At 38.0% G+C, this 19,183-nt stretch overlaps 3 protein-coding genes across 4 annotated transcripts in view; 2 read left to right on the top strand and 1 right to left on the bottom strand.

Moving 5' to 3' along the window:
* akap9 (A kinase (PRKA) anchor protein 9) overlaps positions 1-2,518 on the bottom strand; it is a 62,188-nt gene extending 59,670 nt beyond the window's left edge. For both annotated transcript variants that reach the window (XM_062435641.1, XM_062435642.1), the window contains exon 1: positions 2,323-2,518. In XM_062435641.1, coding sequence (XP_062291625.1) covers positions 2,323-2,370 — 48 coding nt within the window. In that variant the 5' untranslated portion in view covers positions 2,371-2,518. The remainder of the gene's footprint in view (positions 1-2,322) is intronic.
* A 6,053-nt stretch (positions 2,519-8,571) lies between these two features.
* LOC133996602 (transcription termination factor 1, mitochondrial) lies at positions 8,572-12,366 on the top strand. The gene is made up of 2 exons (XM_062436210.1): positions 8,572-8,620; positions 10,563-12,366. Exon 2 carries the CDS (start codon positions 10,601-10,603, stop codon positions 11,756-11,758), a length of 1,158 nt encoding a protein of 385 aa, XP_062292194.1. The 5' UTR covers positions 8,572-8,620; positions 10,563-10,600; the 3' UTR covers positions 11,759-12,366.
* Positions 12,367-13,415: 1,049 nt separating this feature from the next.
* Positions 13,416-19,170, top strand: dus3l (dihydrouridine synthase 3-like (S. cerevisiae)). The gene is made up of 16 exons (XM_062435780.1): positions 13,416-13,634; positions 13,869-13,967; positions 14,245-14,515; positions 14,604-14,961; positions 15,392-15,468; positions 15,735-15,824; positions 16,062-16,103; positions 16,276-16,428; positions 16,544-16,660; positions 16,780-16,845; positions 17,076-17,186; positions 17,462-17,558; positions 17,749-17,824; positions 18,394-18,582; positions 18,679-18,807; positions 18,908-19,170. The coding sequence occupies exons 2-16, from the start codon at positions 13,891-13,893 to the stop codon at positions 18,978-18,980; spliced, it is 1,926 nt and encodes a 641-aa protein (XP_062291764.1). The 5' UTR covers positions 13,416-13,634; positions 13,869-13,890; the 3' UTR covers positions 18,981-19,170.
* Positions 19,171-19,183: the final 13 nt, after the last annotated feature.

Below are 19,183 nucleotides of genomic sequence, written 5' to 3'. Positions count from 1 at the left end.
GCTCATTGTCTGGTATGATTCAATAGGCGCTTGTTTGGGACAGACAGCATTTCAAGCAGACAATACAATACATGATTGACATTTCTCTCTTCCCTCATCCATCAACATAAACCCTTGCTATACCTGATTTGAGAAACGCATTACCCACTGAGCTGTCTGTAGTTGTTGCTTCTGAATTTTAAACTAGAAAATCACATTGATTCTGTATAAATTATACATATTTTAAGGCATACATATATGCAGACAGAAAAAACTAGTTTCAACAAATAGAGACATGCCATCATCAACACTCTCCCACTGTTCACAATTTGGCGCAACACACGCTTGTTTAGGTTTTGTCAGTCCTTGTAATATTTTCCAGACTGAATCTTGTAGCAGATCTAATCCTTCAGGATTGCATCTGCATTTATGAGGCTAGTAATATGAGCGAAAGTGTCCTGGATATCCCTGCAAACCATTACCAATGTGTTATTCTGTGAAATATCTTGTGAAGTTTCTCCCCTGCCTGTGAGGGCATGGTGACACAGCACCATGTGGAAAACCAGTGGTGAAATCCTCCTGCAGTACAGAGGAGCCTTTTATAAACCAAAATGCCACAGCCATAACCACGGAGATGGTCTTTCTCATGGTCTCTCCCACAGTGCAAACCTAAAAGCCAAAGCACTAGCTCCAAAAAAAACCTGGACTGACCAAATAACACATTGAAGACAACATGCATGTTGGATGTTTCTCGGCAGTATCAGTATCAAGCCTGGTAAATGTTCAGACTGCAGCACATCTATTTACGTCTGCTTGATTGAATTCATTCTCACCTTTAATAAAATGTCTGTCAATGGCAGGGGTTTATTGAGAATCAGAACTTGACAAAAACTGCAGGATTAATTCAACAATAACAGAAATGTTGTATTGATTGCCTACAGAAAATGCTTTCATTTAATTCCTCTCTGTTGTACAAACACTCACCAAGCACTTTATTATGAACTCCTGCCATGAATTCTACTTGAACGAAGCTTACACATGCCCTCATGTATGTTAATGGGCATACATGACAAAATATCAGGACCACTTTTCACTCTGACAAACCACCACCCACTTACGAGCTCAATAATAAACGTAAAGTAGAATTATCACCTTTCTGATATAAATGCAGAAGCTTCATGAAAGCAGAATTTATGGCAGAGCTGTTGCATTGGATTGCATTACGCTGCACAGGTATTCCTAATGAGGTGCTCGGTAAGTGCTTGATCATAAGAGCCACATGTGTTCAGGGTGATTTATTATCATACTGGTCATTATCTATTAAACACCCAAAGTGGAGGTCAGTAAAGTAAAAGCTGATCTGACCAGCTTCAACTGACAATATGGTAAATTGTTAAATATCTTACACAGAATACTCAAGATCGACACTCTCGCTGACCCTGGACAATTCAAGTCTGAAATATGAAACCACTTCACCTCAGTGTGCAGTTGTTTTCACTGACTATTGTCCTTTTGAGATCTATTTACCTCTGTGTATTTTCTTTTTAACACTGTATATCAATATCATTACAAACGAGGGGAACTTCAATGATTTTTGAGGCTTTAATAAGGGCTTGAATGAATGAATGAAAGAATGAATGAATGAATGAACAAATTAATCTCCTAGCAAGATTATTATTGACAAAGTTCAAACCTAAGAGGTGCAAGTATACAATACATCAGCCACATACAGAGAGATAATTCACCAGACTAAGCAAAGCACAGAGTTTGTGACAACATTAATAAACATGACATGGACATCTAGCCAGGTTTTAAAGAGTGGAAAAGCATTATACTGAAGGTCTGTATCAACGCTGTTTTACAACAGTTACTAGATGTACAAGGAGGTTGTCCTGACCTAATTGATGATAAACAAATGAAGCACAAGTTTGGCATGTGGGGCCGGTGTGTTTGCTCAGGCTGGTGGGGATATGTCCCGTCCTGTAAATCCTGTTACACCAGCCTGGCCGCCTCACCCCTTCAGGTGGCGTTTATAAGCCTTTGATAACGATGTGATGACCTGACTGACGGTCAGATGATTATGTCTGCAGTGCATCACGCACTCCAGTTTCAGGAAAAGTCAAAGGAAACAGCATGACAAAGGAGTATGAGGCGGGCAGCAGCCATGCTAACCCCCCCTTCCCCGGCTGTCAGGGCATGGTTGCTGACAGCTGAGAGGAAGGGGTGGGGGTAATAACAGCTGACAGACCCAACAATGAGAAAACAAGCTGTCTACTACATTAGGTCGCTACTTTACAGCCTTGACAGAAGTATGAGTGAGTTATAGTGATACTAAACTCCTACCTTTGCTTTGCCGGCCTCCAGCTTTTTCTGCCTCTGCTCGTCTTCCATCACTGCGGTCTCTGTGGCTGTAACAGGAGGGAAAATGCTTCATACGAGATGTCAGTGAGGAGAATCTAAACAGCTATCGGTTAAATATATCCTGTCTGGGCTTTCCAGCTCACTGCCAGACTTCCCACTCGCATTTACTAGGAGCTGTCTCCTTGTCTGTAGTCCGCCGCCATGTTTTCCACGTAAACATGAGACCCGTCTATGATGACGTCGAGTAGGTGCCTTTGAAGCCACGCCCCCTGGCATTCCACTAGTGATGCCTTCAAGAGCCGTCAGAAAATGTAACTTTCACTGTCCAAATAAAGGAGTGTCTGTCGTAAAACGATAGTCAGGTGTTAAGATGTACACTGACACGTTTTTCCTCCAGAAATCCTCTTGTCCATACCAACGTTGAAAGATCCATTCATAATGCACTGTCAATGTAAGTGATGGGGGACAAAATCCACAGTCCTCCTTTTGTGCACAAATGTATATGAGGCTTCAGTTAGTCATATCAATTAAACATCTTTGAACGTTGCTGTATTTTGAAGTGCCAAAGTCCCTGTTTTTATTATAATCCTTCCACTGCAGCTGAACAGGAAACACTGTCTGTCCAGACACCAATAACCAAATATCCACTTTAATTGACTAACTCAGATGTCTGAGGTTGTCTTTATTTTTTTCTTTTTAGCCCACTATGACAAATCACAGATTTGCTTCAGGGAGCTCTGCATCTGTACAGCAATACAACATCCCCTGTATTTAGACCCTTGATTGGCATAAGGAAAAACTCTAAAAAAAAAAAAAAAAAACTTTAACAGGAAAAATATGGAAGAAACCCCAGGAAGAGCAGCAGAGGAGGGATCTCCTACCAAGACAAACAGACATGTATATATGTTGTTTGTACAGAATAGAACAAGAAAGACAAATTACAAAAATACAGAATAGACAACAGGATGACTAAATTATAGTGGATTTATAATAATATTTGAAGCCTCATATTATCTTCAGATAAACTTTTAAATACATTTTTGCTCAAAAAAGTGACTGGATTTCATCCCCTATCATTTCATCCACAATCACTTACACTGAAATTCAATCGACCTCCCTGAACTAATGAACTAAAACATCAATTTGTGTCTTAGATCCGAACCCAACTAGGCTGCTTAAGTAAGTTTTACCTGTAGTTAGCACTTCTTTACGAGACATGATCAATCTGTCTTTAGTACTGGGCTATGTACCACAGTCCTTTAAAGGAGTAACCTTTTCTGTTGTTTTAGCCAACTATAAATCTATATATAACCTACCCTTTCTCTTTAAGGTTCTTGAGAAAGCAGTCACTAATTAGTTGTGTGACTTTCTGCACAACAATAGTCAATATACTAATAGGATTTTCAGTCAGGATCTAGAGTGCACGATAGCACAGAGACAGAACAAGTGAAAGTTACAAATTACCTCCTAATAACGTCAGACGAAGAGCTTTTCTCTGTACTTGTCTTGTTAGTTCTTAGTGCTGCATTTGACACCATTTGGCCATCACATCCTATTACAGAGACTGGAACATTTAATTGGCATTAAAAGGAAATGCATTAAGCTGCTTTAAGTTCTATTTATCAGATCGATTCCAGTTCGTACACGTTAACAATGAATCCTCCTTGCACGCAAAAGTTACACACGGAGTTCCACAAGGTTCTATGCTTGGGCCAGTATTATACACTTTATATGAGCCTTTGCTTCCTCTAGGTAATATTATTAGGAAACACGCCATAAATTGTCTTGTTATGCAGATGATACACAATTATATTTGTCAATGAAGCCAGATTAAACCAATTTGTTAACTGAACTCCAAGCATGCCTAGATGACCAGCAATTTTCTGCTACTAAATCATTGTGCTTGGCCCTAAACACCTTAGAAAGACATTATCTTATGATATAGCTACTCTAGATGATATTGCCCTGGCCTCCAGCACCACCATATGGAATCTGGGAATTATCTTTGATCAGGATATGCCCTTCAACTGCCACACCACAATATTGCAAAAATCAGGCACATCCTGTCACATATTTGTTATTCCAGGCTGTATTTTTGTAATTCCTTAATGTCAGAAGCACATGCAACGTTTTCTTTTCTTTTCTTTTTTTAAAACAGATTAACATAGTTCTATACTTTTAGCTACAAGACTGCGCTGTTTGTTATTGTGTTGACTTTTGCCTGTGCTGTTCAATGGACTAATCATTTTCCAAGGAGAGACAGAAAGCTGGTAAATAGTAAAAAGTTCTGCCTTCAACATTTAGATTTAGATGGACCGCATTGCTCTGTTATTCCGTTTTAGTGTCTTTTCAAAGTACAGATGTGATAGAATCTTTTAATGCCACAGTTTATGTTGAGCAAGTTCTCTTAGACTAATAAAACATTTAATTAATATGTCTGATGATCATGATTTACCTAATGGCCTGGATTTTATTGTATCATATGCAGCCTGAATTCATCTTAAAAAAACGTCTGCTCAGTTTCTATGGTAACGGTAGGAATGGTTGCCAGAGCTGTCTCAGTTGAGAGGCTTCATTTTAAAAACACTAAATATTTTCAAAGCAGGGTTTTCTCCCATTAAAGGCTTCAGCCATCACATCATGTTTTACAGCATGACACTTGGTTGGGCTATTTTGAGCACATCTCAAACAATAGTGGAAACATTTGAGCTTCCTTTGATGAATGGGACAGCAGGTAACATGAGAGACTGGCATCAGTTTCTGGGACAGATGGAGGTGATGAAGAACAGTACGGCCAATACCCATGTCGAATTGATCTTAGTCTGAAAATGTTCCATTAGAACAAGATATGTGATATCTGCATACATTTTCAGCATATAATTCAGCAATGATAACCAAGCTTGATTGCCAGGATGTATTGTCATTTTGTTTCTCCTCATTCCTTCTTTGATTTTTCTATGTGAATTACTAAATAAATTGGACATGTGGGCAGTGTTTCAGAGATAACTTGGAACCATGGCTAATGATAACCATGGCTGTAGCCAGGAATTTTAGAATTGCTGATGTATTTATTTTTTTATTTTTACCAAATTTTGCCTTGTATATTTTATAACTATATCTATATTTGTTTATTTTTTGTAAAGCACAAACATGTTATACAAATACATTATTTACTGCTTTATCATAAGTCCAAATTTGCTTGTTTTTTGTAACAGTGTAACTTCTGTATACTTTTAAATTTCCATATTTACCAGACATTGTTTTGGTGGAGAGATACTGATGTTAATGTTTTTCCTAAAAACTGCCTATTTATAGAATGTACATGCCTCCTTGACCTCTGTTTGTTATAAAGCCTCCTAAGTCCCCAGAAACAGCACAATGTTTGTTCTCATTTTGTGCTATGGCCCTAGGTGTCCTCCAAACATCTATAAAGTGCTATTGTAGGCCACAGTCCTCTTATTTTGTGGCTCATCATGGTTTATGTAAAGTATTTTGTCATACAAAACCCACTAGATTACCAAAGTTACCAAAATGTGCAACTTTCTATTCTGCCTATGATGGCTGATTTGAAACATACCAGTAGCAGCAGTGGCAGCAGCAGGAGACGACGCCCTGTGTCTTCGGCTGACAGGAGCTGAGCAGCTTATAGTCTGACAGATCTTGAATTCCACCCATCTTCTTTTGGACATCCTCACCAATTTGATCCCACCTGTGAACACTCACTGTTTGTGCAACAATGTCAACAGGGACTGTTGAGTATCTGAAAGTTTTTTTTTCAGTTTTTGAATTATTGATTCACTGCAGGTGTACTATGTCAGCAGTTACCAAAGCAACTTTACCTGTTAGGCCAACAAATGGATCAGGGCAGAATGTCCATGTAGTATTATAAACACAAAAGCAGACATATTCATGCAATGACAGTAATACATAACATTTTTAAATGGAGCTACACACGAGCCACAGTTTCCAGTATATTCAGTACACCTGGCTTTAACTAATCCAGTCCACAGTCACATTATTGTAAGTCCTATCCTCATTAAGATAAATGGGGTAGATACACCTCTAAACATGAATAATTTGAATAATTTAAATTGAAAGAGAACAAAACATTAAAAGACTGTGCCTTCTCAGTGATGTAGGAAATTAGTCTCAAATTAATTTCTATTGTTCTTTTTACTGGAAATATAAGCAATGTTTTATTTAGTGAGACCAAAACAACAATGGTTGGTGCTCAATTACTGACTTGCCTGTTCACAAATTAAGCATTTAAATTAGTCAGGTATTAAGAGAAAGACTAGAAAACCCATTTATCAGAATAAACTCATGCCTTGTAATGTTTCTTTTCATTCTTCCCTTCCTAAGTACACAATGTATTTGATTTATTTAATACATAAAATGCTATATGCATGTTATTTGAAGTATATAGAAGAATCCTTGTTGTATTTTTTCCCTTTGGCTTTGCTAATGTGTTATCGGGAGTTATTCTTGTAAGACCGTGATGTGCCAAATGTTTGGCATGACATAGAAATAAACTCTAACTAAAGAGTAGTAAAGTGTTCCTAATAAACTGGCAGCAATAAGGTATGTATATCTATAAAGTGGTAACATGTAATATGTATGAATAGTCTCTGACTCACAGGCAGAAAAATAATTTTCTCTCATTAGTGTAGAATCAAATCCAATCACAGTCTGGCTTGTTAAGTTTTGCACTCAAATTACTGTAACAGACAGTATATGAGGCCATAAGAGACTCTCTCAATCACATCATTATGCAAATGCTGCAAAAGTGCTTTGGGATAAGTGTGATGAAAGTGGAACTGGGTGTGGTATGAAAAATAAAGGGTCCTGTTGATGACCGAGACAAAATAAAATTGAGACTCTGTTCAATCTGTCATGGTTGAAGCTATTTTGACAAAAACATCACAATCACTTCAGTATGGTAGAGTGAAGGCTCATTTGCATAATGAAGATATCACTAGGCTAATATTCATGAGTGGTGGGACTCAACAGTAGAGAGAACCATTGGGTCATTAGGTTTTCAGTGCTGAGCTGTGGGACATGGCGCATGGTAAATGCTCGCTTGTATCTGAAAGACATACAAGACCGTCAGCTGTATATCTGACATGAATTAAATATTAATGTCTGTAGCCCACAGTCCAATGCTCTACAACTTGAGATTTTCATGATCATATTGAAGATATTTACCATGCCAGCCATCAAAATACACATATGAATGAAGTAAGAGCTATGTGAGTGGTTGAAATTAATACTTATTTATGTACTGTGTAGCTGCTGTTCATCATACCAACAACATTGCTTTGTTGTACTCTTAGTTACTGGTCTTTATAATGTAAACACTATAATTATTGTTAGCAGGGTGAAAATAAGATCAAATCAATCAATTCTCATGTATCTTATAACTAGAGCTGCAATGATTAGTTAATTAGTTGAGTAGTCCATCGACAGAAAATTGATACTATTTTGATACTTGAATAAACATTTTATTCATCTAACCCTGACCCCATTTTTTAATGCAAAAAATGCAATAAATGGCCTGGATCCAGCTTCTAACATAGAAGGATATAAAACTTTTGTGTCATACATAATAGTAAATTGAATATCTTTGGATTTTGAACCATTGATCGGGTGAAACAAGAAATTATAACTGACATTTTTGCTATTTTTATGTCATTTTATAGACAAAGTGATTAATCAAGAAAATAATCTGCAGATTAATCAGCAATGAAAATGATTGTTAGTTGCGGCCCTACCTGTAACCTGTGGAAACATTCTTTTTTTTTACAGAACAGCACAAACAAAACTAATCATGACAATGATATTAACAAAAATATTGTAAATATATGAATATATTGTAAATTCTTTAAAAAGTTATACTAAAACTATTATTATAATATAGTATCGTAAATATCATAATACAATATTTCTTAATAAGAAAGTAAATCTGTAACCTCTTTACTTCCACCTAGTGGTTCGAAGTGACCATAAAATACATTTTTACTCCGATACGATAGATGGCGCTCAATTTAGACCATCTGATGTTTCACGCCCGCCCTACTCTACCTCTGATTGGTTAGGTCGAGGCATGAGGTGTGATATAATTGGTTTAGGAGTTAGAATATCAGCGTCAGGGCCAATTACAGGCAGAGTAGGGGCGGGTTTTGGCAGAATGCGGATGGCAAAAAATAACCCAGACAGGACTGTCAAAAATGACCGAACTCTTCAGCATGTAGGTGACAATGAAACAGTGAAAACGCATATGGTACGTGCTGTGATTTTATTTAATCTCTTACAACAAAGTTAAGGCTTGAAGAATTGATCAGCAGTCCACATTAAAAATATCTTTCAGTGAGTTGTGCATTAGGACCAAACAACTAACGCTAAGTTATGACTTGAGACAGTCTGCATGATTACAAATGTATTGAATTCACGTATACTGTATACAATAATATTTTGTATTCAGCTTGTTCCTAGTACAGAGTGTGACCTGTAAGACGTGGTTATGGCTCACATTTTCTCAAGCTCTGTCACACATTTGAAGTACTCGTACTTCATTTGGAGTACCTTCATTTTATGCTACATCATACTTCTACTCAACCAAATTACATTTCTTTTAAAACGATCCCTACTGCACACAGACTGCGGTCAAGTGAGCCGGCGTTCGTCTTTTCGTGGTCAAGCCAGCCGCACCAACATTTCAAGTGCGCTCGTATTCTATAATGTATGGCAAATGCACGTAGTTCACTGATACGGAGCGAGTTTTCAAAATAAAACGTCGGTTATTCCAAGGCAGTAAAAACAGACATGCCAATGTGATAGGCCACATAGTCTAGAAGCTATTGATCTAAAATGCTAATTATTTTATTATGAAAAGGCTTGATGCTTTCATACCAATTTTTGACATTTTGCACCTCAAAACTACGTTTACTCTCACTGACTTAGTATCAAACATGTATCATTTGAGAGAAAGTCAGCCTCAAAGTTTCTTCTTTTGCATTGAAAAACGGCATTATGCTCTATATTTACGCTACTGTAAAATCCCTTTGATCAATAATTTCTGACAAAGGTTCATACACGTGATCTCGGGATTATCCTGACTGTTCACTCACTCAGTATCAAGCATATTTACTGTATCATTTTTGAGAAATTCAGCTTCAAAGTTACTTCTTTTGCATTGAAAAAAGGCCTTATGCTCTATATTTACGCTACTGTAAAATCCCTTTGATCCATAATTTCTGACAAAGGTTAATACACTTGACCCCAGGACCATCCTAACTGTTCACTCAGTCATTATCAAGCATATTTACTGTATCACTTTTTAGAAATTCAGCCTCAAAGTTACTTCTTTTGCATTGAAAAAGGCACTATGTGCAATATTTACTCTACTGTAAAATCGTGTATAAACTTTTGTCAGAATTTTTTGATCAAATGGATTTTACAGTAGAGTAAATATTTCACATAGTGCCTTTTTTCAATGCAAAAGAAGTAACTTTGAAGCTGAATTTCTCAAAAATGATACAGTAAATATGCTTGATACTGAGTGAGTGAACAGTCAGGATAATCCTGAGATCACGTGTATGAACCTTTGTCAGAAATTATTGATCAAAGGGATTTTACAGTAGCGTAAATATAGAGCATAATGCCGTTTTTCAATGCAAAAGAAGAAACTTTGAGGCTGACTTTCTCTCAAATGATACATGTTTGATACTAAGTCAGTGAGAGTAAACGTAGTTTTGAGGTGCAAAATGTCAAAAATTGGTATGAAAGCATCAAGCCTTTTCATAATAAAATAATTAGCATTTTAGATCAATAGCTTCTAGACTATGTGGCCTATCACATTGGCATGTCTGTTTTTACTGCCTTGGAATAACCGACGTTTTATTTTGAAAACTCGCTCCGTATCAGTGAACTACGTGCATTTGCCATACATTCTGTAATACGAGCGCACTTGTAATTTTGGTGCGGCTGGTTTGACCACGAAAAGACGAACGCCGGCTCACTTGACCGCAGTTGCACACAGTAACTACATTAAAATGCCTCTTACATGTAAATACACCACTAATATCTACAGAAATGTTAGTTATTTCATGATGAAGCCTGCTGCATTGTGAGTCATTTACTTTTGATACTGAAATTACATTTAGTTGTTTAATTCTTTGAGTACATTTCTCTGTTATTATTCATGTTTATTTTTCTTCATTTAGGTGCACTGACACTGACTGTGTGGCTTTCCTCATTAAAAATGGCAGTTGTACCTGGATTCAGGGCTTTTCTCAGCCTTGGTCGATCTGTGATATTGCAGCAAACCTTTGGGCTAAATGCAGTACATTTAATAGCCTGCCCTCCTAGGAGGCTTTGCACTTTGACTACAAAAAGTGATGAGACAAAGCCGCCAGTGAACACAGAGAATGAATCTCTGCTGGAGAACCTGAATCTTATGGGAGTTGATGTGAAGATGGCTCGCCTGCGTCAGCCTGGGGTTTTACGTAAAGCTTTCACCAATGAGCAAGGCCTCGCAAAATTCCTGCAAAGCAAAGGTGCCAGCCGCAAAGTAATCGCCGGCATCATATCCCGTTATCCTCGTGCCATCACCCGCACAATTAGCCACTTGGAACAGCGCTGGCAGCTGTGGAAAAACATCTTTACGTCAGATAAAGAAATTGTGAGCATCCTGGATCGTTCACCTGAGTCATTCTTTCGCTCCAGCGATAATGGAAACTTGGAGAAGAACATAGCTTTTCTGACCACGCTGGGACTCAACTCCAAAGATCTCCACCGGCTGCTGGCCACAGCACCACGGACTTTCTCCAACAGTTTAGAGCTCAATATGCAGATGGTGGAGTGTCTGGAAGACATCTGTGCAGAGCTTGGTGGAAAGGATCCAGAGCAGTTTGCCAAAGCTGTTATATCTAGAAACCTCTACATTTTCATCCGAAGCACAAAGAGAATCAAGACAAATATTGATATCCTGAGAGCTTTGCTTAATCTGAATGACTCTGAACTTCTGCGTCTCCTTCAAGGACATGGGGCAGAACTTCTTGATCTGTCCAACGAGTATCTGAAAAACAATATTATAAACCTTCAGCAGAAGATGGTCTCCCTGGGTTGTCAGACACCTGACATGAAAAAACTGATCATCAGCTATCCAATGGTTCTTTACATTGGCCAGGCTACGCTGAGCTCGAAATTGGACTGTCTCCTAAAAGGAGGAATTACAATGAAGCAGGTATTGCAGACACCTAGGGTTTTGGACTACAGCACACAGAACATCACAGGGCGATTAGAGGAGCTGCAGAAAGTTGGATATGACTTTGAGAAGAATGGCATTGGCATCCTGGACTCTAGTCGTAAGCGGTTTGTTGCAAAGATGGAAAAACTTGCTGCCTTATCAGATAACTGAATGTAACTGCTGAATATGATTTCTGACTTCTCTGAGGTCTCTTTTGTAATTTTTTAAAAGATAAGTTCACAAATGGTCAATTCTGTCATAAAACAGTAGTCAGGTGCCCAAGTGAACATTGACACGTTTGTCTTGCCATAATCATTCCTCCTATTCATACTGACGATTAGAAGATCCCTTCTTCATACACTCAGAGTTTAAGTCTTTTTAGTGACGAATTTCCTCTCTTTGTTACAATTCTTCCACTGCATCTGAACAGGAAAACAGTCCATCGAGACACACAGACTGGTGAAGCCGCTTCAGATAAACTTTTAAATACAATTTTGCTCTGAACGAGGACTGGGGATTTTGTCCCCTCTCACTTACATTCTAAGTGCACATGGATCTTTCAATGGTCAGTATGAACAGGAGGAATGATTACAGTAAGCAAAACCTGCTTCAATGTTCATTTGGGTGCCTGACTATTGTTTTAAGAAATACGTGTCCTCCTTTTATATATCTAGTAGAAATTATATTTTTTTTGTGCTTGTCAAAGATATATAAATAACATGTTGGGAAAGCTGTTCATGGAGTTAATGTGAAGATACAATGTTGAAATAAAAGTGAAATTCAAACAAGGGAATAACATCTGCTTACATCTTTTATATTTATATATTTATTTTATCTTTATAGTTAAACTGAAACATGCTATACATATACAGAGGTGAAAAGTAAGTACATTTGCTCAACTACTGAAATTAAGTACAATTTTGAGGTACTTGTACTTTAAGTTTTTCCATTTGATACTTCCACTCCACATTTCAGAGGAAAATTCTACTCTATTACTTTTAAGATGAAGAAATGACACAATGGCTAATTTAACAAGCTTTTAAAATACAACACATTGTTAAAGATGAAACCAGTGGTTTCCAATCTTTTTTTCTTTTGACATCTTACAAAAAACAATGTGTAGTCTGGGTCACATTTCAAATGTCTGAGTTGTTAACAGCTCCACCAAACGGAGTTTTTCCCCCTCTAAACTTCACACATTTTAGTAAATGTTCAACTGATCCAAGAGTTTGCCAGAATTGCCAGATTAGAGAAAAAGCACCCCAAACTGAAAACAGATGTGTTTATCAGAACTTTGTTTTTTCTACTTTCCTCTCCCGTTAATCATCTCACAACCCCTCAGTTATATCTGGTGACCATTTGGAGGGGTCCGACCGCTAGGTTGGGAACCACTGGACTAAACTAGCTAATTGTATATGAGTTAAAACTAGCTCCACCTCCAGCAGTTACAACAGTAACATGCCGCTAACACTGATGCTTCAGTATTTATAATCTAATGGGGTCATATAATAATGTGAGCTATCAACCAGTCAGAGGGACTAAACCACTACTTTTACTGCAATAACTTAGCGGCTAAATGTAGTTAAAGTACTACATTAAAAAGTTAATGTACTTCTACTGAAGTATAATTTTTCATGCAGAACTTAAACTTGTAATTGAATATTTTTTACATTTTTCTATTTAGCACTATTACATACGTAAAGGATGTGAATACTTCTTTCACCACTGTACAGACAAAAATAAAATCCAAATCGGTCTGTATGCATTACGCGGAACCAATGTTCGCTGTGCATACCACCACGGACATCACTAAACAGTTGCACAAACACTTACTCACGCTGTGGATTGTTGCTGTGCATGCAAGGGGTGAAACAGAAGTATATAATTCAAGTTAACTGTATTTGTTTATTTTAACTTTTAACAACACGTTTAATCGGCATAAAATACCATCAGTTGTCAGCTGTTCATCGTTTTGTTCACGTCGACAGCCGTCCGTTAGCAAAGCATGCTAAATAGCTGCTAACTCTGGTAACCCCAATAACAGCAGGTAAGAAACTAGACTTAATCAGACTATCAGCTTATAGGATATGAAGGTTGAATTAATAACAGTTAAATTATACCAGAGAAGATTACTGCATATGGCATTACGTGCTGGTAAAATGTTTTGATGCAGAGTTGTACCTGGTGTCAAGGATAACATTGCAGTAATCAGTCTATCCTTTTAAACAGTATGCAGCAGTTTGATCTGAAGCTGTCAGCTGATGTTTTGTCGTTATTTCAGAGGGAGGATTGGTGAGGGTGTGATGGAAAAAGCAGCACAAGAAACCCTTACAAAGGGTAAAGATGGAGCTGTAAAGGGTGAATCATCCATCAAACCAGAGTGAGTAAAATTACCAATGTCACACCTGTGAAAGATAATTTGAGTGTTTGAATTAACTGCCAACATTTGGGCAGGGGTAGAATTCAGACAAGTTTGCATTCAGCTAGATTTTGCCACACTGCAGACACAACTAAGTAAAGTAAAGTTTGGTCATGCCATCACTGCCTGGTATGATTCAAAGTGATTAATCCATCTCACACAATAGTCAGTACACACAGGTAGTTAAGCTGCCAGATTGACAGTGAACTAACATCTTCTCCTCTTACTGTATTTGCAGATTCCTAACAAGCAAAGACAAATTTCATGAGTTTATAGACTCCGAGTGGCAGGGCCCAAAAGGAGGAAAGGTCTGTGAAAATGAGACAGCTCAGGAGTCCAAGGAGACATCTGTGGAGGAACCGGCAACTAAAAAGCTCAAGCTGGAGCCTGAGGATAAGAATAAGACGGACAAACCAGACGGTAAACGACTTCGGGGGCAGAATAAGTCAAGGCCACATGTAAAGCCAACCACTTACGATGAAAAACGACTGTGTCTTTCAATTATTAAGGTATGAAGCTTTAATCAGGCAATCACAAATGCTATGTACTTGTTGATCATTGGATTGTTTGTTATCAAGACTTCTCCCTTCTATTCAGGATAATAAGGTGTGCCCCTTTGGAGACAAATGCCACTTTTACCATGACGTAGGCGCATACATGGCCAACAAGCCCGCCGACATTGGGGAAAGCTGCTACCTCTACGACACTTTTGGGCATTGTGCGTACGGTCTATCCTGCCGCTTTGCCAAGGCACACACTACACCTGACTTCAAAACCATGGAGAAAGCAGATCTAGTTAAGGCCTACGAGGGCAGGACTGTGGTGAAGAACAGCCTGAGTAAAGACCTCCAGAATTGTCTGAGGAAACGTGCAGTGGATTTCAAGAAGTCAGCCGAGTACCTCAAAATACTTTCAAACAACAAAGAAAAGCAACAAAGAGAGCAGCAAGGGAATGGTAAGTAGACTAAAGAGGATGGACTTACTTGAGTAAAATAGAAATACTGTTAATATTCTTCTGATAGCCCTTTTTTAGCATGACGCTGTCAGTCATAGTCTTCGTTGAGTCTTGCCATGAGTCTGTTAAATGGTTTGACATGACAGACTCTGACAGAAGTGTAACAATCAGCAGTGAATAGGAAGTGGGATTAGTGAGTTTAGTTATCAACTCTGTCAGTCAACTCTGTTCATTTATTCAGCTCACCTTATAGCCTGTATTATACTTTATCAGTTTAATGACAACCTGTTTCATACTGCCATCATCATTTAGGAGTTACCAAGTTTGACTGCACATTGTCACATTCTTTCTACCAGAGTTCCTCATATAAAGCATGAGATGAGAATTTATTTAAAATTTATATTTTAATTCAGTCTTTTCAAACACCTAGGTAAAGCTCATGCAGCTGAAGTATGTCCAGACCCAGCAGGAGAGGCAAAGTGTGCATCTACTGAAGCAGAAACGCAGGTAAAACCTTCTGCTCAGAAACGACTTAACCATGCAGAGTTCTAAATTTGTGTCAGCAATAACATAAGTTTAAAACCACCTTTTTGCTACAGCACATACAGAGAGATTGTTCCTTGGTAAAATTTCTCTCATGTATTTTCCAACCTATTGATCCAGTTAATTTGCGTCTTTTGTAATACAGTTCAGTAAAGAGCAGCGCTATAATGATTTGTAAAGGGTACATTCAGTTGAAAGGATGCTAAAGTTGATGGTTTGCTTTGTTGCAGGCCAGCCCGGAAAAACCGGCTGCAGTGAAGACTATTGGCCCATTAACAGATACAGATGTCATCAAGCTGCGTGCATGTGAAAAGAAACAGGTCAATTCTCCAACAACTTCCCTCTATATCATGTTGTGTACTTGGACTTGTAAATAGCTATTTACAAGTCTAAATTTCCTTTGTCTTCCTCATTAAATTTCCATATAGAAACTGTATAAAATCTCTTAATAATAACTGACATTAACAATATGTTTGAAAGGATATTTTCTTTATATGATCACTCACTTGTAGCGAGGCTAAATGAATAAGTTAGTTTTTTGTGTCTCTGTGTTCAAGGTGGACTTTAAAGACAAGCTCTACCTCGCTCCTCTAACAACTGTAAGTACTACCAAAGTGATGTTTAAATCCTGCCAAACCAATTATATTGCCTATAATTTTTTTAAGAGTTTATTCAAAACTCCACTTTAAAGAACTAGTAATACAGCAAGTTAAATTAAATGCTCACTTATTAATGAGGTTTTGGACTAAGTGGTTTTCTCTCTTTCCTCAGTGTGGAAATCTGCCTTACCGACGTGTGTGCAAGCGCTTCGGGGCAGACATCACCTGCGGGGAAATGGCCATGTGCACAAACCTGCTGCAGGGGCAGCAGTCAGAATGGGCCCTTCTGAAGAGGCACGAAAGTGAAGATCTTTTTGGCGTCCAGGTGGATGATTGTTGAAACTCTTCCGACCTATTCATAGCTGTTTAATGACTCAAGTTGTAGACTTTATGGGAAAGTGAAGATGACTACAGTTCTAAAGTCTGAATTGTGTCTCCAGGTAGAGGGCTGCTTCCCCGACACCATGACGAGGTGTGCAGAGCTCATCAACAATAACTGTGATGTTGACTTTGTGGACATCAACTCAGGATGCCCCATCGACCTCGTCTACAAGAAGGTACTCGCATTGAGACACTTGGAGTCACACCGAGCACAGACACTGGCAGTAGACAGGAAATATTAAACATCATCATGACAGACTGTAACATGTGCTCTTTGTTTGTATTCCCTCATTAGGGTGGAGGCTGTGGCTTGATGACACGCACACGAAAGTTTGAACAGATAGTCAAGGGAATGAACTATGTAAGTGTGCATTTTTAAACAAATGTATAACCTCATATTAGTGTATTTTTAATGAAGCAATCTGAATATCTTACGACGCCTGGTTTCTTGGTTACCAGGAAGAAGCACAAATAATGATTCAAATTCATGTGTAAAAACCTAATTGTACCTAAATTTTACTTTTTAATGTCATTTCAGTATTATTTTTTTATGCAAAGTTAAAGGCTGAACACAGTTTCATCTTCCCAAAGGTCCTTGATGTTCCTTTAACAGTCAAGATTCGCACTGGTGTTCAGGAGAAGTGCAGCGTAGCACACAAACTCATCCCAGAGATGAAGCAGTGGGGCGTCTCTATGATCACAGTACGTTTTTTAGTATAGTAGAAGCATGAATAAATGTGAAAAGTTGTGGCAACTGTAAAAAGAGACATGAGCAGTCTGAAAAGGTATGAACCCACAGTATTTGTTAAAAAGCATATAAAAAATTAAACCACTTTTAAAAAATGTGTCGTTTTAGAGATTTATACAAAAACTCATTTTTTGTAGCTACAAATCCTCATATCCTTTCATAAGCTGTTTCTTCTTGGAAATATGAATCTGCTTTAAAGTGTGGTGACATAGTGCTGATTTTCTTTCAGCTGCATGGGCGATCCAGGGAGCAACGCTACACTAAGTTAGCTGACTGGGACTATATCTCCACCTGCTCCAAGCTGGCTAGCCCTGTCCCACTTTTTGGTATGTGGATGTGTTATTGCACCTGCATATGGTTCAGATCAAGGTAGAATGTTAACAATCAGGTGAAATAGAAGAAAAACGGTACAGTGGAAAGAGCTCTTCAGGTTATAAAATCATATTAATAGTAATTATAGTTATAATAATTGCAGGTTATGAGGTGAATTGAGGTGACCTGTTTTTATTGTTCCAGGTAATGGAGACATTCTGTCCTATGAAGATGCCATGAAAGCCAGAGAGACTGGAGTTTCTGGTATTATGATTGCAAGGTTAGTTACACATGTGTGATTGCAAACAGTAGAGTTAAAGTTATGAAAACACCACACAACGTTTAAATATTTGGGAAGCCACCCAGCCCACAGGACAGCGGGGTCTTTTTTAATCGTATTAACTTAAGCTCCATTTAGCAAACAACTTTCGTCTTTGCTAGTACAGTTGATCAGGATTTGGCATGTTTTATATCTATTTGTTCAACACCTTTTGATCTTGATACAGTTTTTATGACTGTTGTCACTACAGTTTGACATTACATTTATTTGACCCCTTTGTAACTGATAGTCACTTTAAATTTATGTAATTCTCATTCAGAAATCTAGAAATTATCTGAAGCCTGACACTTCTAATTGGCTCAAAAGCAACATTGCATTCTTTTATGTAGCTCCCTTTTTAATTGTGATTCAGTTGTCTTAGGTGATTTTTCTGTTTTGTTAAGTGCTAATTTGCTGTGGGGCTTTATCAGCAGTGCATTTCTTTTGCTTTTAGTAACTATGTGGATGGTATTTTCACATTTAGTCTTGATTTTGAATCAGTTTTGCATGTTTGACTTTTGTCTCTTCAGGGGTGCCCTCATTAAGCCCTGGATCTTCACTGAAATAAAGGAGAACAGGCACTGGGACATCTCGTCCAGTGAGCGACTGGACGTCCTCAGGGATTTCACCAATTTTGGCCTGGAGCACTGGGGCTCCGACACCCGCGGTGTGGAGAAGACCCGCACTTTCATGCTTGAGTGGCTCTCCTTTATGTGCAGGTGGGTTATAAGCAGCCACAACAACATGCATTGCAAAATATTGTATTTCTAGCTCCATTAAACTTTTTTAATATTCCCTTAATCTCTCTTTGTTAGATATATTCCAGTGGGCCTGCTGGAGCGAGTTCCTCAGAAGATCAATGAGAGACCTCCATACTACATGGGCAGGAACTACCTGGAGTCACTGATGGCCAGTCAAAATGTTGGGGACTGGGTCAGGATTAGGTGAGCAGCAAATTATTTAAGATGCACTATTCAGAATCAAGCTGCACTATGCCTAAGTGTAATTAATGGACATAATGATGAACTCTTAACTCTTTTCCAGTGAAATGCTGCTTGGACCAGTACCGAAGAATTTCATCTTTTTGCCCAAACATAAAGCCAACGCCTACAAGTGATTTTTCTCTTTGAGTACTATAAATATATCAAGGATTTTTGTTTTGTTTTGTTTTTGATCTGGAGAAGAAAGTGTATAGAAATCAAATGTATGGTGTTTTGAGTAATGAAGACTATTGAGTAGTCTGCTTATTGGCAGTAGTATACGTACATAAATGTTTGTATACTTAATATATACAATAAAGTCTTTTGCCACAACATATTT

The sequence above is a fragment of the Scomber scombrus genome, chromosome 16 (assembly GCF_963691925.1).
Source record: "Scomber scombrus chromosome 16, fScoSco1.1, whole genome shotgun sequence".
Classification (NCBI taxonomy): domain Eukaryota; kingdom Metazoa; phylum Chordata; class Actinopteri; order Scombriformes; family Scombridae; genus Scomber; species Scomber scombrus.
Note: the sequence above shows the minus strand (reverse complement) of the source record. Positions and strands in the feature narration are given on the sequence as shown.

What these genes read in the sequence shown, in the direction of transcription:
- LOC133996602 (XM_062436210.1), top strand. Translation starts at nt 10,601, where the DNA reads ATGGCAGTTGTACCTGGATTCAGGGCTTTTCTCAGCCTTGGTCGATCT.
- dus3l (XM_062435780.1), top strand. Translation starts at nt 13,891, where the DNA reads ATGGAAAAAGCAGCACAAGAAACCCTTACAAAGGGTAAAGATGGAGCT. An exon ending in ACCTCGCTCCTCTAACAACT is followed by an intron (nt 16,104 to 16,275) that starts GTAAGTACTACC and finishes CTCTTTCCTCAG; the next exon opens with TGTGGAAATCTGCCTTACCG. An exon ending in TAGTCAAGGGAATGAACTAT is followed by an intron (nt 16,846 to 17,075) that starts GTAAGTGTGCAT and finishes ATCTTCCCAAAG; the next exon opens with GTCCTTGATGTTCCTTTAAC.